This window comes from Bufo bufo, chromosome 4, assembly GCF_905171765.1.
Source record: "Bufo bufo chromosome 4, aBufBuf1.1, whole genome shotgun sequence".
Classification (NCBI taxonomy): Eukaryota; Metazoa; Chordata; class Amphibia; order Anura; family Bufonidae; genus Bufo; species Bufo bufo.
Genome location: NC_053392.1, coordinates 564,418,382 through 564,442,493, shown reverse-complemented (window position 1 = coordinate 564,442,493; position 24,112 = coordinate 564,418,382). Strand labels below are relative to the sequence as shown.

The following is a 24,112-nucleotide window of genomic DNA, read 5'->3' as shown; positions in this document are numbered from 1 at the left end:
TGTCTTTATGGCCTTCAAGAGCACGAAGCGGTAAAACTAAAGCCTGCCCATCAAGAACTTTGCAATGTGAGCCAAGGGAGTGAAGACTCCTCCCCTCAGGCTCCACCTTCACTTCCTGCATCCAGCCTGACTGAGGAGCAGAGGAAGATGGCGCTCCCAAAGCCAAAGTGGGACCAAATGACCGTAAGAGGAGACCCTGTCTACAAGACTCACCCACTGGATATCTGGGTCCCCCAACTCATGTAGAGAGCTGGCCCCAGCACCATTGGATTACCCCCAAAGGCTGTGGATTTCTCATCTGATAGCGAGACAGCCGTTACTCCGGAAGACAAGATGGCCGCCGCACTCAAGCCCGCTCCCGAGGTAGCCATCGACAAGGCTACGCAAGACCCGGAGACATCAACATCACCGATGACATCGCCACCTGCAGCGAATGACATCCCGGACCAGAAGCAAGCCACGACCCCTGCAGAGTAACCTTCAGCTTCCAAGACAGCCGCTATCGTGTCGCTTACCCAAGAGGCCCCCGCGCACCAGCAGGAGGCACCGGAACCGGCCAGACAGCCACAACATCAGGTAGTAGCCACCTCACTCCCTGAGGCCCCGGTCCAACCCGTAGCTGCCCCTGCACTAGGCCCAGAGAGACCCCGCTATGCACGCCCGCTGGCGCGGCGGAGGCAGCTGGAGTTTCCACTCCGCCGCACAGAAAGGACAGCCCCAAACCCAGTCACCTTAACCTCGAAGTGCCCCTCGAAATTATCTGTCATGCCCAGAGCCAGTGGGAATACAAGACAGCAGTTGAAGAGTGGGTTAAGCTAGTCTTGTATGACCCCTGGGCCGGCGATCCTAAACTCGCCCGGCGCACCGGAACGGTGTTATAGTTTTCCCTAGAGAGAGGAGTAGGATTCCTTCAGGACAATTATACTGGAGCAGAATTATTTGTGGGCCGCCTCTCCGTTAAGCGGACTTACCTGCCTCAGACCCATCACAATCTCTATGTCGGGGAACATACTCTGAGGCTCAGGGTTTATTTGAAGCTGGAGTGACCCTTCTGGCCCAACCGTTAACTCCTGCTACTACCCCCAGAGACCTGTTAGGAAGACCCAGGCTCTGTTGGGAGAGTCCGGTGTTTAAAAGAAGCCCCGGATGGCCAACTACGTTTCAGGAAGCGAGTGCAACCTAACCCAGAGCCCCTTTCCCTGACCTGGCTGCACCCCCAACACTACGGGTGGGTCAGATAAATAACTCTGTGCTAACTTTTAACCCCAGTGTGCAACCCTATGTTTTATCATGGAAGCTTCCACAGTCTCATCTGATTAAACTTCCAGAACCTCTTCAGCCAGAGGTTTTACCTACCTCTGCACGGGCTAGGGGTTCCGGATTGCATCACGTAACCACAGCATTCACCAGGCTAACTGCTCAGCCACTACAAAAAGACACCACTAGAGGGCAGTGGCGCACCACTACAGCCACAAAGCTGAGTTACCAAAGGCATGAGCGCCCTCTAATGAGCATTAGCAGCTCCAGCAGTGAGGAGGACCTGCAAGTCCTTCTCTAAATGTCTCCTTTACTGCAATAGAAGAACTTATGGGAGCCACAGTGTGGACTGGTCCTGAAAACTGAGAGACTATTGGCCAGTTTGTTTTACTCCATTGCCGTTAGTTACAGCCTCAGCTGGAGGGCCATGTTTGTCAGGACTCCCCCCAACTACTTTAACCCTTTACATCCCAGTTTGTGTCAAGATTGTGCATTGTTTTATCCCCTTTCTCAGGTTACTTGAGAGCCTCATGGAACTATGGTTTTCATCATGCTGCTATTTTATGTGTTTTATATAACATTTTATACTGTTCCTTGGATTACAAATATACCTCCTATTGGATTACAAGTTACTTTTGTTTCCAGAGGATTCCAACTTTAAAAGCACTTCAAGGAAAAATGACTCAAGTCATATTTGAGCGTATTATGATAGTATTGATTGCACTAATACATGCATAATATATTTGCACTGTTTTTTCCCAACATGTTTACAGGTTATGCAACGTTACAAGCCAGCACCTAAAGAAAGGACTCAAACGTGTACGTGAGCTCTTTGTGATCTCTATTGTGATATTTTTGCATTATGTTTTTGCACTGAAGTTTACAGGTTGAGCAACGTTCAAGCACTTATGCCCATTGTATGGACTCCGTTACAGGTGCCGCAATGTGAATGTATGCACTTTTTGTGAAACTGCACTTAACTTTTGCCTTTAGCCAGATCAGTAGCACCTTGCTTCTGTGTGCCTTGATTTACAGCTCTGTTCTCTTTATACAGACTGCCTCTTTGGACGCTTAATACTAATGGCCTACACCTTACTTCATAACTTGGGTACCCAGGTAGGACAAGTGGTAAGTCCCAGGCAGGTCCAGAAACTACAAGGGTAACCCCGCTACTTCGGGAATGGCTAGAGGAGTAGTATACCCCTCCTTCCTGTTTGTTATATGTGCCAGGATTGGTAATGGGACTACTACACCCCCATCCTGGTATGTCTTTCAGGAGTTCCAAGGGATTATTATACCCTCCTTCTGTGATATTGCCAGAAGTATTGGGAGAACTATACTCCTCCCCCTTCTGTGCCTTTGCCTAAGGCCTAGCGCACCGCTTTAGAGCCATTTTGCTACCCTTAGTCACCATAGTGATCGTGCTATAAGACATTTTCAGACTTTGGTGCAGAGAAGGGAATACAGGACAAAGCCACCCTTCCATTTGCGGGCATTTCATTACACAATGTTAGGAATACAGAGTAAGGGTCCATTCACACGTCCGCAAATGGGTCCGCATCCGTTCCGCAATTTTGCGGAACGGGTGTGGACCCATTCATTCTCTATGGGGACGGAATGGATGCGGACAGCACACAGTGTGCTGTCCGCATCCGCATTTGCGGAGCGCGGCCCTGATCTTCGGGTCCGCAGCTCCGCAAAAGATAGAACATGTCCTATTCTTGTCCGCAGCTGCGGACAAGAATAGACATTTCTATAGGGGTGCCGGGCGGGGGTGTTGCGGATCCGCAATTTGCGGGTCCGCAACACACCACAGACATGTGAATGGAGCCTAAAGACACCTGCATGCTTTCTTTGTACTAGAGCTAAAAAGAAAGCCAGTAATGATTGCTTAGTGCAGACCGTTGGTTCACTGGGTATACCGAGAGGGAAACTGTTAATAAGACACCCTACTCATACGGGCAGTATAACGCTTCAATGGGTGTGGACCCGCTGTGCCACTTACCGGTTTGGCTTTGGGCCAAACTTGGGAGCGGAATCTAAGTGTTCCCCTGGTCTTCACCCTTTATCCTGCTCCAAGATGCGGAAGCTGGTCTTAGCTGCAGGGGAGACACCAGGTCGCTACCACAAGAGTGGTCCCGGTTAAGTGGCAGCTGGCCGAGCAGGCCAGAACGCCCCAGTGCAAGCACTGGGGATACAGGCAGGTGGAGCGAGCTGTCGCTGGATGGAAGAAGCGCAGCAGTGGAGGCAGATGAAGCAGAGCTGAGTTAGTGATTAAGCAGAGCTGGAGCCGTTAGAACAGCAGAGCTGAATAGCTCAGGTCCAGCAGGTGTAACAAGCTGAACAGGAGACAGAGGCGTGGTCGACAATCCGAATCATACACTTTAGAGCAGCGAGGTACAGGAGGATCAGGCAGAGACGAGGTCAGGATACAGGCTAAGGTCGGAAGCAGGATAACAACACAGGAACTACGAGCTGGAACCTTCGCTGTATAAAACTACAATATTGCTCAGGCATCACAGGAAGGGGGAAGCACTCTTATAAAAGTGGTGCCTGGCCGGGATTGGAGAGAAGGCGGAATCAGGGGCGTGCACGAACCCTTAAAGAAACAGGACGCGTGCGGCTCCCACAAGGTGCAACTGAAGCTGTCGCCCCCTGCGACAGTGCAGGAAAGCGGGTCCAGGGCCTGCAGCGGAGAGGAGGAGCCTTGTGTGTAGTTCGACTGAGGTACATAGCAGGATGCGCTGCACGCTGGCGGCTGCCAACTGCCATTTTTACAATATCGCCCATTCTTGTTGGTCCTTATGTGCTGAAAAAATCTTTTGAGAAGATTCAGAGCATGTACATTTTCCTCCGGCTCCCAGGAACGTTCCTCAGGACCATAATTCTTCCAGTCTACAAGGAAGTACCTCTTGCCACCAACTACCTTGAAATCGAGGATGTTCTGTATTTCAAATTCAGATTCTTCGCCAGTAGGAACGGAAGTAGTGGTGGAGGGGGGTCTGGAAAAGGAGTTGAGGACCAATGGTTTCAGGAGAGATACATGGAGGGAGTTTGGAATCTGGAGGGTAGGAGGCAACCGGAGTTTGTAGGAAACAGGGTTGATCTCAAACGGGCCCTTCATGCGGATGTTCCGAGAGGAAATCCAGACTTTGTCGCCAGGAGAGAAATGAGGAGGTGGTCTACGTCTGGTATCTGCATTCTTCTTCATACGGTTAACTGCCTGAGAGATAGAGTCCTTAGTCTGTCTCCAGATGCTGAGGAAGTCTCTGAACAAAGAATTAGCAGCTGGTACCTCCGAAGATGCAAACAGGGGTAAAGGAGCACAGGGATGAAGTCCATACACTATATAGAAGGGAGAAGAGCCCGTAGATTCTCCGGAATGCCTGTTGTAAGAGAATTCCGCCCAAGGCAGGAGCCGAACCCAGTCATCATGCTGAGCAAAGACAAAGTGACATAGGTAGTTCTCCAAGATCTGGTTAATTCGTTCAACTTGCCCATTAGACTGAGGATGGTAACCAGAAGAGAAATCCAACTTCACCTCAAGTAGCCCACAGAGCGCTCGCCAGAATTTTGAAGTGAACGATCAGACACAATGTGCAGAGGTAGGTCATGAAGGCGAAAGATGTGTTCTATAAACAGAAAGGCCAATCGATTAGCGGAAGGCAATCCAGGAAGCGGAATAAAATGTGCCATCTTGGAAAATCTGTCTACCACTACCCAGATTACGGAATAGCCAGCAGAGGATGGGAGATCTATGATAAAGTCCATAGTGATGTGCTGCCAGGGGACTTCAGGAATGGGTAACGGTAGTAGTAGCAAGCCCGTGGGTTTGGTTCAGGAAGCCTTGTTGCGGGCACAGGAAGTACAGGCAGACACAAACTCCCAGACATCTTTGGGTAGGGTTGGCCACCAATAGTGAGGGGACAGCAAATCAAGGGTCTTACGCACCCCAGGGTGACCAGCATACTTGGAGCAATGTCCCCAAGACAGAATTTTCCTCCTCTTGGCCTGCGGAACGAAGATCTTCCCCGGAGGAATATCTCTCACACAGACTGGTGCCACAGAAACCAGACAAGACGGTTCTATGATATGTTGAGGATCTTCAATCTGATCAGCTGGGTCGAAAGAACGGGAAAGTGCATCAGCCTTTACATTTTTATCAGCCGGTCGAAAATGCAGAAGAAAATTTAATCTGACAAAGAAAAGTGCCCATCGAGCCTGACATGGATTTAGACGCTGTGCAAACTGTAGATTTTTTTAGATTCTTGTGGTCAGTGTATATCACCACAGGATGCAGAGCTCCCTCCAGAAGGTATCTCCATTCTTCCAAGGCCATCTTGATAGCCAGCAGCTCTCTATCGCAGATGGAATAGTTTATTTCCGCAGAAGAGAAGAGCTTGGAGAAGAAACCACATGAGACAAATCTCCCTTTGAAGTTCTTCTGTAGCAGGACGGCACCTGCTCCAATAGAGGAAGCATCCACTTCAAGGAAGAACTGTTTGGAGGTATCCGGATGACGGAGAACAGGAGAAGCGGCAAAGCAGTCTTTGAGATACAGGAAAGCAGACTCAGCTTCAGGGGTCAACTTCTTTGCATCCACCCCTTTCTTCGATAGAGCAGAAATAGGAGCTGTGAGGGAAGAGAAGTTTGGGATGAACTGTCTATAGAAGTTGGCAAACCCCAGGAACTTTTGAATGGCACGGACACCTTGAGGACGAGGCCAGTTCAGGACGGCTGAGACCTTGTCAGGGTCCATTTGCAGACCAGAGCTGGAAACAATGTATCCCAGGAAGGGTAAGGTGGACTGCTCAAAGACACATTTTTCGAGCTTAGTGTACAGACCATTCTCCCTTAATCGCTGCAAAACCAGGCGCACTTGCTTCCGGTGAGTGGTCAAGTCGGGGGAATAGATGAGAATATCATTGAGATACACCACTACACAATTGTACAACAGGTCCCGGAAGATATTGTTCACAAATTCTTGAAAATCTGCAGGAGCGTTGCATAGGCCGAACGGCATGACCAGGTACTCATAGTGGCCATCACGGGTATTGAACGCGTAGAGGCACAAGTCTTTTGCTCATCGCCGCTGGCGCTCCTGGTCAGAGAGCTTCAGGCGTTCCACCTGCATGGGCTCTTCAGGTGGAACCGCAGCAGGAGTCTGAACAGTCCTCTGGAAGACAGGTGCGAGTCTAGATGTCCGCCTCACCCTTGCGGCTTGAGAAAAACGTTCTTGAAATCGTACGTCAATGCGTGTGGCCGATGTGACCAACGCGTCCAGAGAGACAGGAAGATCCCTTCCCGCAAGTTCATCTTTAATACGGTCACTAAGACCCTCACAGAATACGGCTTGTTGGGCTTCTCATCATTCCAGAACAGTTCTGCGGACAGAGTACGGAACTAAATTGCGTATTGTCCCACTTTCATTGCGCCTTGACGCAGACGAAAGAGCACAGAGGCTGCAGACCAGGCACGACCTGCTTCCTCAAACACCGTACGGAAAACAGTTAGGAAGGTCTGGAGGTTTGCAGTCTCAGGTCTGCTTCGCTCCCATATAGGATTATCCCAGGCTAGAGCTTCTCCATAGAGCAGAGAGACTATGAAAGCTACTTTCGCTCAGTCAGACTGGAACTTGTCTCCATGTAGCTCAAAGTGGATCAGGCACTGATTCAGGAACCCTCTGCAGGTTTTTGGATCGCCACTGTAGCGTGGACGCAAAGGCAGCTGGACAGCAGTTATGTCATGGTGTGAATACGATGCAACAGGATTTTCAGAAGTTGCTGGGACTTGTGGTACGGCAGTAGCAGGTGTAGATAGCGTGCCCAGACTGGTGGATATCGTGTTCAGACACTGCAGCAAGACATCTTGGCGTTCGCTTTGGCGTTGTAGCTCCTGGTATAAATTTTGCACCACAGGCTTGGGCTTGCCAGCAGGGTCCATGGCCTGAGCAAACTGTAACGCTCCAACGGGTGTGGATCCGCTGTGTAACTTACCAGTTTGGCTTTGGGCCAAACTTGCGAGTGGAATCTAAGTGTTTCCCTGGTCTTCACCCTTTATCCCACTCCAAGATGCGAAAGCTGGTCTTAGCTGCAGGTGAGACACCAGGTCGCTACCGCAAGAGTGGTCCCGGTTAAGTGGCAGCTGGCCGAGCGGGCCAGGTGGAGCGAGCTGTCCCTGGATGGAAGAAGCACAGCAGCGGAGTCAGATGAAGCAGAGCTGAGTTAGTGATTAAGCAGAGCTGGAGCTGTTAGAACAGCAATGCTGAATAGCTCAGGTGCAGCAGGTGTAACAAGCTGAACAGCAGACAGAGGCGTGGTCGACAATCCGAATCATACACGGTCCTTGTGATACCGGCCTGGATTTCTTCTGAGTGCAGGAGCGCACACAGGGTCGTTTTTTAATATTGATTGGACCCTGGGCAAAAATTTACTTGGGCCCCCTGGATCCCACCTTCCCACACCCTAGCATGCAATCATGGCCTCCACCACAACACACACACCTGGTAGAGTACAGTGATATAAATACTTCCAGTTCAGAAGACTCCAGCGGCTCAGAATCAGTGCTCTGGGCAGCTGGGCTCAGGCTGGAAGTGGGCACCGCTCTGCAGGAAGGAGACCGGGGCTCAGTTCACCCTAGCGTTACAGTGCACCCCAGAGTATGCAGTATAGCACCCTATAGTATACAGCAACCCACAGTATGCAGTGTAGCACCCTATAGTATACAGCACCCCACACTATGCAGTATAGCAACCCACACTATACAGTATACAACACCTCACAGTATACAGTAGAGCAGTATAGCACCCCACAATATACAGCACCTCACAGTATACAGCACCCCAAACTATACACTATACAGCACCCCACACTATACAGCCCCCCACACTATACAGTACAGCAGTATAGCACTCCACAATATACAGCACCCACAGTATACAGCACCTCACGGTATACAGCACCCCAAAATATACAGAATACCGCACCTCACAGTATACAGCACCCCAAACTATACAGCATCCCACACTATACAGCCCCCCACACTATACAGTACAGCAGTATAGCACTCCACAATATACAGCACCCACAGTATACAGCACTTCACGGTATACAGCACCCCAAACTATACACTATACAGCACCCCACACTTATCACCCCCACACTATACAGTACAGCAGTATAGCACTCCACAATATACAGAACCCACAGTATACAGCACCTCATGGTATACAGCACCCCAAACTATACAGAATACCGCACCTCACAGTATACAGTACCCCACGGTATACAGCACCCCAAAATATACAGCCCCCCACAGTATAAAGCACCCCACAATATACAGTATACAGCACCCCCATAGTATACAGTAGAGCAGTATAGCACCCCACTATACAGTAGCTTACAGTATATTAGCATTACAGCCCCTGTCACCTTTTCCTGATGTAATCTTCTCAAAAAAAGCTCCACAATTATGGGAAACTTCTTCTGCAGCAACACTCCTGGTAGACAGGACCTGGGATGACCTCATAGCCATGTGACCAGTAATATTGCTAGGTTACTGGTCACATGGTGATGATGTCATCTAAGGTCCTAGAAAATCACTAGCTCTCACAGTACGCTGCCTGGAGTGCCGGCAGGCAGGCATGGCATGGCAGCACCCCCCTGTGTAGCTGATAGCCTGATACTCGGGGCAGTGGCCAGCAGGGCTCAAGAGGCAGCTGCCTTGGGCCCCCCAGGAGCAACTTGGCCCGGGGCAGCTGCCCCTTTTGCCCCTTGTTAAAGACGGTCCTGAGCACACGGCGTCATTGGTTGCTATGACGTCGTGCGCTTCCTGCTGCCGCCGCAGTAAAGTATTACACTGGTATGATTTACACCAGAGTATTACTGTACTGCGGCAGCAGCAGGAAGCTCACGGCATCATAGCAACCAATGACGCAGGGGGCTCCTGCACTCAGAAGAAATCCAGGCCGGTATCACATGGACCGTGTTCCACGGACGTGTGCATTTGGCATTAGAGCAGCGAGGTACAGGAGGATCAGGCAGAGACGAGGTCAGGATACAGGCTAAGGTCGGAAGCAGGATAACAACACAGGAACTACGCGCTGTAGAAAACTACAATATTGCTCAGGCATCACAGGAAGGGGGAAGCACTCTTATAAAAGTGGTGCCTGGCCGGCATTGGAGAGAAGGTGGAATCAGGGGTGTGCACGAACCCTTAAAGAAACAGGAAGCGTGCGGCTCACACAAGGTGCAACTGAAGCTGTCTCCGCCTGCGACAGTGCAGGAAAGCGGGTCTGGAGCCTGCAGCAGAAAGGAGGAGTGTGCAGTTCGACTGAGGTACATAGCAGGATGCGCTGCACGCTGGCGGCTGCCAACTGCCATTGTTACAGGCAGGAACCTTAGGGTAGCCGTTATGTGTTTGTCTTTGTATGTCTTTATGTGTACTTCATGCAGCACTCTGTATTTAATTGGGTACCCCAGAGCTAATTCCTCTCATCCTAAGCACAAGCCGAGGGCGGCTTGACTCAAAGTAAGGGTGAATGTAACACCCCAGAGTTGTGTTACTACATGCCTCTACCCCGCTAATATCTTCTAAGAGCCATTATACTGTCATCAGATATGATTTTTCTCATGTCTTCCACAAATATGCATATAAAACTTTTACATTTAATTGTTCCTGTAATTTGCCTGGTTACCAGTAGGAGGCAGCAACTCATTGGCAAGTACAGCTTAGTGTTTAGTGAATCTAGGCTGGAATGGATTATTCAAGCTTAGCTCCCCCTCTGTAAGCGAAGTGGGCAGTTCCCACATCCTGCAACATGGGTGGAGAAGTAAGTTAGAGTGAGTGTAGCCCACCCTCTGCTAGGGGTAGGGTGTGTGTGAGGAGTTCCCCTGCATAGGGAAGACAGCAAGGACCTGGTCTCGGCTGAGACTTGGTCATATTCCCAGTCTGAGCACCTTCAGTTCAGCTGGATGAGAAAAGCAGAAAACTACAGATAACCTCCAGAATTCTAGGAAGAAAGCATCCCCTGAGAATCCATCTGAGAGATAAGTCCAGAGACCTAGGAGAAGCTATTTCCTCCTCAGCTAGTCTGTTCCCCACACAGCAGAGGTCACATTTAAAGCAGGAGCACTCATTCCTGCCAATCATTGCCAAAACCTGCTGGGACCAAGAGACCAAAGCTGTATACTGTTTGGATGCAAGTTATTTCAAGTAAAGAAACGTTTGAACTTCATCTAAAGGTCTGGACATCAGTTCTTTTGCAAAATTCCTCTATTACTCCTACTATCGCTACACTCAAATTTATTGCAAGTAAGACAGGAAGACAGGAGTCCAGCCGTACCCAGGTAGGAGACACCGTGACACAATTATCACTATCCTACAGAGACATTATAGGCCATTACACCACAATGGCATTCCTAATCTGGGACGTGCATTAAAACACCTTGCAAGGGCCCTGGGATAGTACCCTGAGCACGCTGCAATTGGTGTCACGAACAAATGCAGAATATATTATCCACCTGACCCGGCCACTACATTAAAGTGGCGTCAGCGTACTCCATTCCTGGTCACTGCATAAAGAGCTCATACAGGGGGCACAGGAAGCTTACAAAGGGAACACAGACAGCACACACATGGGGCACACACCGTGAGCACAGGGGACACAGGGAACTGACATAGGGGACACAGCAGGCACAGGGAGCACACACAACTCACACAGTGGGGGCACAGGGAGTTCACACAGGGGGCACAGGGAGCTTATATAGGGAACACAGACAACACACACATGGGGCACACACCGGGAGCACAGGGAACACAGGCAGCCCACACAGATGGCACAGGCAGCGCACAGAGGTGGCAAAGGGTGCTCTCAGAGGGGGGCACAGGGAGCTCACAGATCAGTAATCATAAGTACTTGAGGGCAGTGCATGGCATTACAATGAGAGTGTGACCACCATGGACTTGCCAGCTGGAGAGGGAACAGGCCATGTGCTATGATAAGACAGGGTCCTGGGAGCTCCTGTTGTCCAGCAGCTGAGGTCAGAGCCTGGGGAATGGATGCAGTCATCCCAATCTGGTTTGGGCTTTGCTGCCTGGAGCAAGTGCAGGCAAATGATGGGGCGGGGCTATGTTAGCACCGCCCACACAGAACATCCTTATGACGGTCTGTGGCAGTATGTGTCACGGCCTTTGGTGTGCGCTGTGACACTTATGCCTTGCTTGCTGTTGCCTGTGGTAACGTGTTGCTGTTTCAGCATGCGAGGGCAGTGTCACGGCCTTTGTGGTGTGTGCCGTGACATGGTTGCCTTGCATGTTGTTGCCTGTGGCAACGCGTAGCTTTTTATGCTGGTGTGTGCACTTCCCCTGTCAGTTGTTTCCTCCTCTGTCTGGTGCTGGAGGGGTTAACCACCTTGTTGGGCGCGGTCACTAGGTGCTTCATCTTTCCTGTGGCTAGAGGCCAGGAGGCAGTGGTACTCCAGCCATGGTGTGTGTTGGAGTTATGCTCCTGGTCTTCATGTTCCATCTCCCAGAGTGAGGGTCTCCTAGTGGGACATCGAGGTCTCCAGCGATGTCTTCTCTCTCTTACATGTGTTGTATGTTTGGTGTGGGGTTATGATTTGGTGTGTTGTAATGTCTAGCCTGGTGTTCCTTGTCTGGTATGTTTGGTGATATCGTCCAGCATGGTTGCTAGACTTCCTAGCCTGCATGCAGTGCCACCTGGGGGCTGCCATGTACCTTGAGTCATGGGGGTCCTGGCGGAGTCTGGCGTGCTGGATACCTGTGTGAGTAGCTGGTACGGTGTCCTGTTTGGTGTTAGGGCTCCGGTACGTATTCACGGGTTCCAGTCGTGGTGGCAGCGCCAGGTCAGTGTGTCAACTTGTTTTCTTACCTGCCAATTCTCTTGCTGCATATTGTCTTTTCCTTTCCCTGCTTCTAGGCCTTTTGAGACTCCTGTTCTTCCGTGTCCTGGAAGAACAGGGCGCCTCTCCTCAGCTCCTTTGTGAGGGATTCTCAGGGCGACTCAGGGCCTTAGGTATCCAGGGTATGAGCCGTCCTACCATCCAGGTCCGCTCATAAGGTGAGGAGTTAGGGCTAGGTATAGGGATGCATTAGGAGGTGACCTGCTCCTTTATCCTTGTGTTCAGGCCTAGTTGCTTTCCATATCCCCCAGTCATCGTACGGTGGGAGGTTTTCCCCACTCCCCATCGTGACAGTAGTATTCTAATGCTGTGCAGTCACCTAGGTCAGGTGAGAAGGGGAGACTGTGCGGGGTGGACAGCAGCAGACTGCTGCAGCATGTTAGAGAAACAGCAGGGGGCCCCTTTCGGAAAGGGGGCCCTTAGCAATTGCCCAGTTTCTCCCCCCCCCTAACGCCGGCCCTGATCCCGGTCTGCATCGAGTGAGTTATTGTTTGGCTGACATGCCTGTCAATCACTGGCATGAGTGGTCTCGTGACGTACACCTGCTGAGGTCAGTGCATGGCTGCAGCAGTATATGGGACGTGACCATTGCAGCAAAACAATACATCACTGGCTGCAGCCCGGGAAGATGATAGAGTGGCATTGCTGAGTCGGAGGGGGTTAAGGAATGGGAAAGTTTGGTAAAATGTCACACATATGTTTTTCTGGCATTTTTTAGGGGTTTTGTGCTTTTTGGTAGCTGGAATTTTTGCAGCGTTTTTTCAGGCTGCGTATAAACCTGTCAGAAATATTAATTGCAGGACAAACAGGCTTTTTTTTTTCTAGTGGAGTTTTTCAACCTTCTTAATTTCCAAAGAATCTCCTATTAGTCTTCAGTGAAAAACGGACGCAACACAGACAAAACACGGATGCCATCGGTGGTGTGTCCATGATTTTCACGGACCCATAGACTTCAATGGGCGTGCTTGTTCCACGTCATGGATCAAAGTAGTGCATGCCCCCGTGATTTTTTTTTTTTTTACTGAACCACGGTCAGTAAAAGAATACTGAAATGTAAACAGACACATTTAAATCAATGGACTACGTGTGCTGTCCGTGGAAAATGCGGACAGCGCACGTCAGTGAAAAACGGAAATGTGAACTAGGCCTTACTGTAAGCATCTATTGCTTGTTATGTAACATTGAATATGATGACACCGTTTTCCTTGACATCTGGGTGGGGATAAAAGCATGGCTGTGCAGTATCTCAGCAGGCCTCGAGAACGCGTCAGCGTGATGGGAAATGACTATAGGCAGGAACTTTGAGACCCATTTACCAAGTGATATACGCCACTTTTGTGTCGTATGCGGTCGCAGATTTTGTCGCAAGCCATTTAGCAAAATCTGCAAATTTTCACCACTCACGGCACTGACAGGTCTATGAAAAGGGTTGGAGGAGTGTGGCATGAGAGGGCAAGAGGGAGGGCGAGCAAGGCCCATCTCATTCACCATTTTGTATGTTTTTGACGTACTAAATGACTAAAATCTACGTCAGCAAGGGAGCTGGTATAGAGTTTAGATAATCGCATATTTTTTGTTGATCGGATGCATACCCATTAATTTCATTGCACACCGTGTGCTGTCCGCATCCGCACGTCCATTCCACGGCCCCGCAAAAGATACAATATGTCCTATTCTTGTCCGTTTTGCAGACAATGTTCTATTGAAGTGAAAAAAAAAAATAATGGCGACATGCACATGGCTGGGATCCGTGTTTTGTGCATCTTTGATTTGTGGACCGCAAAGAACTTACGGCCGTGTGCATGAGGACTTAAAGTTTATTTATATAGTTCACAAAAATGTAAGCCTGAAAGTTCTATTTTATTGACATGAAGGAAATTAATTTTTTCAGGGGCATTTATTGATATACAATATATGCACAATTTTAGCCATTTTTTTATTAGGACATTTTTATATTAATTAATTAATTTGTTAACAAATTTAAAACAAATTAAATGTGCAGAAACTTTTATATAAAAAGTAATAAAAATGGTTCACTGATAAAAACGATCAACAATCAGACTTTGCTGAGACATTTTAAGATATTCCTGCTTTTGGCTATTATAAATTAAAAAATGGCTCAGCTGTGTAGAAGTTAATATATAAGGTATGCAATTCTCTAATGTACTGTACGAGCAGGAGCAATTTCCAGCTACTGTATAGCAGTGCAGCCGCAGGGAAATCAAATCCCCCACAGCAGTCTCCGCAGCTTACGCACTTTTAGTTATGTCAAGCTTTTAGTGATAATTCATAGACAGATATGCAGTATGCATCCACAACCCCACACATGGTGGCCAACGGGCACATAAATTTGTGCATAAAACACAAAGTATTACCAGCAAAATCATGTTTTCATTGTTTGCTGTGGGAGCGCAGGATTTTGGCTGCTTGCAGCATCTAATTCCAAGAGGATATAATTCCTGCCTAAGACCTCATTCACACAACCGTATGAATTTTGTGGTCAGCAAACAGCAGATCCCTATGTGTGCTGTCTGCATTGCTTGCGGCCCCATAGAAATTAATGGGTGTGCGTTTGAACGGCTAAAAATGCGGATTGGATGCGAACCACAAATACAGTCGTGTGCATGAGACCTATGGCTTGGTTTCCAAGTTCATGGTTTTTATTTGGTGTAGTTTTTGAATCCAAAGCCAAGAGTTGATCATAAATTGCGGACACATGAGGTTTCTAATTCTTTTTAAAATAGTTTTTGGCTTTGGCTTCAAAGACTGCATAGAAAACCTAAATTTGGAAACAGCCTCATGTTTCTACATTTCGATACTGTCTTATATTTAAAATATACTTCTCTTTTAAAAATATACTCTGATACTCTGAGATTGGAAACCCCTTTTTATATGTGCATACAGGGTGCAGTGGTTAAAAAAATCTGCTGTCTGCACCAAGCTCCCTTCTCCTCCACTTCTGGTCCTCTTTGGACCAGAATGGTGATGTGCCATCTACATGCATGTTACCACTGCTGGAAAAATCAAAGGCTTCATTGGCAGCAGCGGTCGCTTGCTGTGTCTGTGCAGTACCCCAGAGCAGGAGGTATCTGCAAATGGTTTGTTATGTAATATTATATAAGGTATTATACCCAGACTAGCCAAGTATGGATGGCACAACCAGGGTTAATAATACTGGCTCAGCCCTTGCAGTACGCTAGGGGGTGGCTGGCTCCACCTTAGCTTGGTAGTTGTTAAGGGCTCATGCACACGAACGTATTTTCTTTCCGTGTCTGTTCCATTTTTTTGCGGAACCATTTATTTCAATGGGTCTGCAAAAAAAATTGAAGTTACTCCATGTGCATTCCGTTTCTGTATGGGCGTATATCCGTTCCGCCAAAAAATAGAACATGTCCTATTATTGTCAACATTACAGACAAGGATAGGACTGTTCTATTAGGGGCCAGCTGTTCCGCTCCACAAAATACGGAATGCACAGGGACGTCATCCGTATTTTTTGCGGACCGCAAAATACATACTGTCGTGTGCATGAGCCCTAAAAGTGAAAGTTCAGAGAAAGGAGTGTGCGGAGTGTGCTCCCTCTTCTCAGGCCCAGAAAGCTTCAGAGACTCACAGAACTCTGCAAGATCTACAGAAAGAGAGAAAGAGGGGAAGATAAAGGAGAACTGGCCTTCAAAACCCTGTATCCCACAGTTGACATTATTGCCAAGGCACTGTTGTGAGCCATAGATTCCACTGTGAGAGACTTTAGCAAGATAGAGGGCCATAACTTCCACTTATGCCTAAATCCATACATCGTTATTTGGGAGAGAATTACACTGAGTACAGTTGTAACTGTCTGCTATAGTTGGATGTACTACAACTACCATTTTGCATTTGAGTAGAGAGAAATGTTTTTTCTTATACACTGCGTGCAGAATTATTAGGCAAATGAGTATTTTGACCACATCATCCTCTTTATGCATGTTGTCTTACTCCAAGCTGTATAGGCTCGAAAGCCTACTACCAATTAAGCATATTAGGTGATGTGCATCTCTGTAATGAGAAGGGGTGTGGTCTAATGACATCAACACCCTATATTAGGTGTGCATAATTATTAGGCAACTTCCTTTCCTTTGGCAAAATGGGTCAAAAGAAGGACTTGACAGGCTCAGAAAAGTCAAAAATAGTGAGATATCTTGCAGAGGGATGCAGCACTCTTAAAATTGCAAAGCTTCTGAAGCGTGATCATCGAACAATCAAGCGTTTCATTCAAAATAGTCAACAGGGTCGCAAGAAGCGTGTGGAAAAACAAAGGCGCAAAATAACTGCCCATGAACTGAGAAAAGTCAAGCGTGCAGCTGCCAAGATGCCACTTGCCACCAGTTTGGCCATATTTCAGAGCTGCAACATCACTGGAGTGCCCAAAAGCACAAGGTGTGCAATACTCAGAGACATGGCCAAGGTAAGAAAGGCTGAAAGACGACCACCACTGAACAAGACACACAAGCTGAAACGTCATGACTGGGCCAAGAAATATCTCAAGACTGATTTTTCTAAGGTTTTATGGACTGATGAAATGAGAGTGAGTCTTGATGGGCCAGATGGATGGGCCCGTGGCTGGATTGGTAAAGGGCAGAGAGCTCCAGTCCGACTCAGACGCCAGCAAGGTGGAGGTGGAGTACTGGTTTGGGCTGGTATCATCAAAGATGAGCTTGTGGGGCCTTTTCGGGTTGAGGATGGAGTCAAGCTCAACTCCCAGTCCTACTGCCAGTTTCTGGAAGACACCTTCTTCAAGCAGTGGTACAGGAAGAAGTCTGCATCCTTCAAGAAAAACATGATTTTCATGCAGGACAATGCTCCATCACACGCGTCCAAGTACTCCACAGCGTGGCTGGCAAGAAAGGGTATAAAAGAAGAAAATCTAATGACATGGCCTCCTTGTTCACCTGATCTGAACCCCATTGAGAACCTGTGGTCCATCATCAAATGTGAGATTTACAAGGAGGGAAAACAGTACACCTCTCTGAACAGTGTCTGGGAGGCTGTGGTTGCTGCTGCACGCAATGTTGATGGTGAACAGATCAAAACACTGACAGAATCCATGGATGGCAGGCTTTTGAGTGTCCTTGCAAAGAAAGGTGGCTATATTGGTCACTGATTTGTTTTTGTTTTGTTTTTGAATGTCAGAAATGTATATTTGTGAATGTTGAGATGTTATATTGGTTTCACTGGTAAAAATAAATAATTGAAATGGGTATATATTTGTTTTTTGTTAAGTTGCCTAATAATTATGCACAGTAATAGTCACCTGCACACACAGATATCCCCCTAAAATAGCTAAAACTAAAAACAAACTAAAAACTACTTCCAAAAATATTCAGCTTTGATATTAATGAGTTTTTTGGGTTCATTGAGAACATGGTTGTTGTTCAATAATAAAATTAATCCTCAAAAATACAACTTGCCTAATAATTCTGCACTCCCTGTACATCTAAACTGGTTTTCTGACTCCTACACCATATGCTGCCCATTGCACTCTACATACCCATGCAAACAAGATCATGGGCACCCCAATTATCGTCAGACAGGAGCCCCAGAATCAGGCTGTGCCCTGAGGGAAGAAAGGGTGTGCCCACATTTCACTGCATAGTGCTAGAGAGCCATGGTTAAAAAAAGTCACTATTATTGACTCAGAGCTAGATCCACTACCACTACCATCATCCACTCTGCCTCCTTTGGGTCTTGCTTCATCTGTACACTTCACCTTTGAGGCTACCGATTGGCCGTCAGCTGTGGCATGCATGTGGATGGCACTTCACACTCTGTCCAGCAGGGACCAGCAGCAGAGGAGAAGGGAGCTCGGTGCTGGACCTGGACCGCCAGTGACCGGTTAAGTCTTTTTTTTTTTTTAACTCCTACAACCCTGCATGCCCATATGAACAGGGGTTCCTGATCTCAGGAAACCCCTGAAATGTCAAGGATCTAGTATATAATATTAGTAAATGACTCTACGGACTTCCATTTGCAGTCTGTGCAGAGAGAAATAATTATACTTACAATTGATCCAGCTTTGTACCATTGAATGCATAATTCTGTATTTCTTCAAATCCATTTCTGAAAAGTTTCCTAACGTGCGAAAAATGAGAGGGTTACAGTAACACTGACAGAACGGGCTGAGCAGTAAATCACAATTTTCTTTCAAGTTTCTTTTATTTACTGTTCAGAAATTCTGAGAAATGACTGTACAGAAATTCTGAGAAATTCATTTGTTTTATTGCAGGCCTTTTTTGGGGGTTGCATTCTTTGGTCACATAATATTTTATTTACCTTATTTTCAGACTTACTTGTTCCTATCCTTTCTGGATCAATTTGCAGGATAACAGCCTGAACTGGATGGACAGATGTCTTTTTTCAGCCTTATAAACTAAGTTACTATCTATATATATGAAGAAGGATGTATATTCTGTGTGTATGTATATTCCGCGATCACTCAAAAACGCAACCATCGATTTCAATGAAACTTAGTATACACATACCTGGAAAGAAATGTTGTGGGGGTCACAGCTCTAGGACGTACCGTTCCTGAGACATTCCCAAAAAATGACCTGCATTACCCAATACAAGCCTGTAAGTCTTTCTCTTCATATCCCAACTGCCATACACATGGTCACATGTCCCTTATCAGCCAATAGAAGCTCACAGGCCCTTAGTCTCCACATACACACAGTTTTACTCCAGGTTTCCATAACAACCCAGCCACTTTTCTTAACTGCTGTAGATCAACTTTAGGCTAGGGCTGCACGGCACATAGGGCACAACTACACTGCTACATGTGTCGCGCATCAATTTTTATAATGATATAAGTCTATTGTGTTGCACTGCGATATGTGACATCTTGGATATATTTTTTGCAACTGTCGTGTCGCAGTCGCAGCCTGTCACATGTTGCAGTGCGACACCATAGCCTATCATTATAAAAAACTGTTGAGACAAAATGTCGCGCAACATATGTCGTCGTGTATCCCTAGCATTAAAGAGGCAGGGCGCTGTGTAGGTCACTGTTAAAGGGACAGGCACTGTGGATGTTACTGTTAAGGGGGCAGGCCGCTGTGGAGATCACTGTTAAAGGGGCGGACACTGTGGAGGTCACTGTTAAGGGGGCAGGGGCCACTATTAAATAGTCAACTGCTGTGGAGTTCACTGTTAAGGCAGCAGGGTACTTTGAGGTCACTGTTAAGGCAGCGGAGTACTGTGGAGGTCACTGTTAAGGGGGCAGGACCCTAAGGAGGTCACTGTCAAGGAAGTGGGGTGCTGTGAAACTCAATGTTAAAGGGGCGGGCTGCTGCTGTGAAGGTCAAAGTTAAGGGGACTGGCTCCTGTGGAGGTCCCATTTTAGAGTGGCGGGGCACAGTGGGGGGGTCAGTGGAGTTCACTGTTAAAGGAGCGTGGTGCTGTAGATGTCACTGTTATGGGGGATACTGTCGATATCTTTTAACGACACACACAAACATTAAATAAAATAGATGAAATAAACCTGTGCGAAGCCGGGTCCTTCTGCTAGTGTTACTATAAAGATGTCTCTGGGGAAACGCCTAAAAGAACACCACACAAATGGCAGGGGTTGATGTGAAAAAAACACCAAGGCAAACTGTCTTATAACGCCACTATAAAAACCACACTGTTTTTAATGTGTTTTATCATTTTCTATTGGCAAGCATGTAACACCCGGCTCTGACATTTTTTTTTTTTTTGAGTTGCTTGTACGGGTTCCAGTCGTAGAGTCTTCGGCAGGTAAGTGTGTTGTCTTGTGTTCTTACCTGCCGTTGTGCTGTGTATGGTCTCTCCTTTTCCCTGCTACTAGGCCTTTTGAGATTCCTGTTCTTCCGTGTCTCCTCAGCTCCTTTGTGAGGGATTCACAGGGCGACTCAGGGCCTCAGGTATCCAGGGTATGAGCCGTCCTACCATCCAGGTCCGCTTATACGGTGAGGAGTTAGGGAGAGGATTAGGGATGCTATAGGACAGTGATGGCGAACCTATGGCACGGGTGCCAGAGGCGGCACTCAGAGCCCTCTCTGTGGGCACCCACGCCCTGGAAAAAGTCTATGGTTAGACTCTTCCTGCCATTCATCAGCGCAGAGCGCACTTTGAACGGGACGGGCAGCGCATTGAATGTAGGCAGGCTATTATATCTAAATAATAAAGTACATGGAAGATATACTGTATTGGACTGTAGTATTCAGGGTAAATTGCTGTGTTGGCACTTTGTGATAAATAAGTGGGTTTTGGGTTACAGTTTGGGCACTCGGTCTCTAAAAGGTTCACCATCACTGCTATAGGAGGTGATCTGCTTCCCTTTTTCCGGCTTCTTGGCCTAGAAGCTATCCTTTATCCCTTTACAATGTGCGGTGGGGAGGTTTCCCCCACTCCCCACCGTGACACTCTTATTTTGGGCAACTTTAACATGCCTATACACAGCCCAATCTCCCCATCTACCTCCCAGCTTCTCTCTGTAACCTCCTCTCTTGGTCTTTTAGAACTTTCTAAGTTTTAGACACATAAATATGGTAACACACTTGACCCAATGTTCTTCTGGCTCTGCTTGGTTTCTGACTTTATTAACTCTCCTCTCCCACTCTCTGACCACAACCTTATGTCCTTCATTGTCACACATCCTCATCCAGACTCATTGCAGACTCTCTACAGTCATCATTGTCCCCAATCTATTGCCTCTCCTACCTACCTGGCTACAAAACACTATACTGACACCCTCAGCTCAGCGCTGTGAGCATCCAAATATTCTGATAAACATATGCAGATGTAACTACCATTATTTCAATGGGCTTAACACATTAAACACAACAAAAACCCATTTCAGGAATACAACAAATCACATTAAATTGACCATCCTGGTGCAGCTGGTGTGAAAATAATGCTGGTTACATCTGTTTGCCCTCCAGCTGTTGTAAAACTACAACTCCCACAATGCCCTGCTGTAGGCTGATACCTGTAGGCTGTTCGAGCATGCTGGGAGTTGTAGTTTTGCAACAGCTGGAGGGCCGCAGTTTGAGGATGCCTGCCTTAGATGCTGCGGGCAATGGCACCCCCTGCATGTAAGCAGTTACAGAGGGAGTGGACTCCCTCTGCCTCTGATAGACACCCTGCAAGTGAGATTGCGAAGTGCTGATGCCAGCGCAGGCAGGCTGGGGCCTGCCTTCAGCGTTTCCCATTAAAATACATTGCATTATAGGAATTTATTTTAGAAGCGATCAAAAGATCCTTGTGGAACTATTAAATGGTTAAAAAAGTTTTAAATAAATGTAAGTAAAAAATACAGCTTTTTTGGTATTGAAAAAATGCTTTTCAATGGAAAAAATTGCAAAAAAAAATCTCCTACACATATTTGGTATCACCACGTCTATAAAGACCTGTACTACGCAATTATCATGTAATTTATCCCCAAGTGAACGCAGAAAAAAAAAACAACGAAAAAATTACAGAATTGCTGCTTTTTGCATAGTCCCCACAAAAAAGGAATAAAAAGCGATAAAAATAAAGTTATGTACCCCAAATTAATATCAATGAACAAGTCATCCCGCAAAAATAAAGCCCTCACACAGCTGTATAAAGAAAAATAAAAAAAGTTATGGGTCTTGGGATGTGGCAATGTAAAAATAAAAAGTGTTTTTATTGCGCAAAAGCAGTAAAAAAAAAAAAAAAAAATACAGTACATGTATCTGGTATTGATTTAATTGTACTGGCCCAGAGAATAAAGTTATTGTGTTATTTATGTCAAAAAATGAAAGCCCCAAAATTTATAATGTAAAAACTCAGTGGTGGCATGGCTGTTTTTTCCCATCTCCCTCCCAGAAAGTTATTAAAGATTAATCAGTAAGTTATGTGTACCGACAAAAACAAGCCCTCACACGGCTACATAGACATAAAAATATAAAAAGATATAGCTCTTGGTAAGTGACAACGAAAATATGAAACACCTCTCCTGGTTATTAAAAGGGTTCTGCAGTTCTTTTTAACTTATGACCTATCCTCTGGATAGATCATCAGCACCTGATCGGCGGGGATCGGACTACTGGGACCCCCACCGATCAGCTGTGAAGGCAGCAGCAGAGGCGGATTGGCCATATACCCTACAGGGAAATTTCCTGGTGGGCCGATGCCCAGGAGGCCACCTGATCCCTCCTCACAAACGCTGGTCAGGTGCATAATGATCTGCTAGGAGCACCAGGTACATGTGCACTTGGCCAGCAGCCACAGGTCCTTCCTGAATTCAACTGTATCACCCTCCTGATGGTGATAGGGCAGTATTTTGATGGTGATAGGGCAGTATTTTATGCTGCACTGTGGTATTTGGTTTTGCTGGGGCGGTATTTTGTGCTGTACTGTGGTATTGTTGGCCCTACCTAATTCTTTTGTCCTGCCTAGTTGTGTTGCCCCACCTTCTGTCAGTTCAGACTCGCCTACAACTTGGGGCCACTTTTAGCTTTTTTCCAGGGCCATTTTAGGTTCCCAATCCACCCTTGGGTAGCAGTATTCCAGGAGCGCCGCGGACTTCTCTCTGTTTTCCTCAAGCCCAGTGACGTCACGACTAGTATCACTGTCCTGGGAGGGGCTGAACCCCATTCAAGTGAACGGAACTTAGCCCCTCCCAGGCCAGTGATACTAGTCATGACGTCACTGGGCCTGTGGGAAACAGAGAGAAGGCCACGATGCTCCCAGAGCACCGCTGCCTTCTCAAGCAGCTGATCAGCGGGGGTCCCGAGTGTCCAACCGCCGCTGATCAAATACTGATGACCTATCAAGAGGATAGGTTGTCAGTTAAAAAGAACTGCAGAACCCATTTAAGGCCCAAAACAGGCAGGTCACTAAGGGGTTAAACAGAGCCATATAACAGAAACCAATACCAGCAAAAGCTGCTTTTTGACAATTTCCAGGTAGCACTAATTATGTAAAAAGCAGTAAAAGCAGACTAAAAAGCAGGTAAAGTTTGCAAAATTTGGTAAAAAAAATTATTATAAATTACAAAGATGCCAGACTAGCAAACTGTGAAAAGTGCAATGAATGCAGAAGCAAGATTGCACAGAGTGGCTTGGTTCAATGGTGTTCAAGATGGATCCGTTTTCCATTGTGCCATATTGTGTCAGAGAAAACGGATCCGTCCCCATTGACTTACATTGGATCCGTTTGGCTCCGTTTCGTCAGACGGACACCAAAACACTGCAAGCAGCGTTTTGGTGTCCGTCTCCAGAGCGGAATGGAGGCGGAACGGAGGCAAACTGATGCGTTCTGAGCGGATCCTTATCTATTCAGAAAGCATTAGGGCAAAACTGATCCGGTTTGGACCTCTTGTGAGAGCCCGGAATGGATCTCACAAACGGAAACCAAAACGCCAGTGTGAAAGTAGCCTAATTTGTGCATGGATTAAAGGTATTTTTTCTCCACAATGAAGCAACAGATCGCTAAGTGAAAGGTATCGTTACACCGATCACTGATTCTTTGTAAATGACCCCCTTGTGTGTGGTTTATCAGTGAATTTCTCAGGGACAGGTTCTATTTAAATATTTCTCGTGTGACCTGCACTTGTACATGTTTTACTCTCTTATAAAGTACCGGTAATTATTTTCTGATATATGGTTTGGGTGCTCTCTGATCTTTTTACACTTTTCTAGTTTGCATGCATGTAATATGCTTTTGTAATGTGGCAGTTGGAGCGCTTGCTTTTATGTATTGCAGCGCCTGCTTATCCATGTTAAAGGGGTAATCTCGGCTATCTCCGGAACTTCCATAGAAATGAATGGAGTGGCCGCATGCATGTCCGATCGGCTGTTCTGTTCATTTTGGGGGGGCTCCACAGGTACTGTGCCCCAGTTCTTGCGATCAGTAGGGTTCCCAGCAGTGGCAACCCGCCGATCTTATAGTTGTCTCCTATTCTATGT

The 24,112-nt window shown here is 47.1% G+C and overlaps 1 protein-coding gene across 1 annotated transcript in view; it reads right to left on the bottom strand.

The window, feature by feature from the left end:
- The window catches only part of LHCGR (luteinizing hormone/choriogonadotropin receptor), a 345,065-nt gene that overhangs the window by 82,597 nt on the left and 238,356 nt on the right, over positions 1-24,112 (bottom strand). Inside the window, exon 7 of the mRNA XM_040430298.1 lies at positions 18,219-18,287. Coding sequence (XP_040286232.1) covers positions 18,219-18,287 — 69 coding nt within the window. The remainder of the gene's footprint in view (positions 1-18,218; positions 18,288-24,112) is intronic.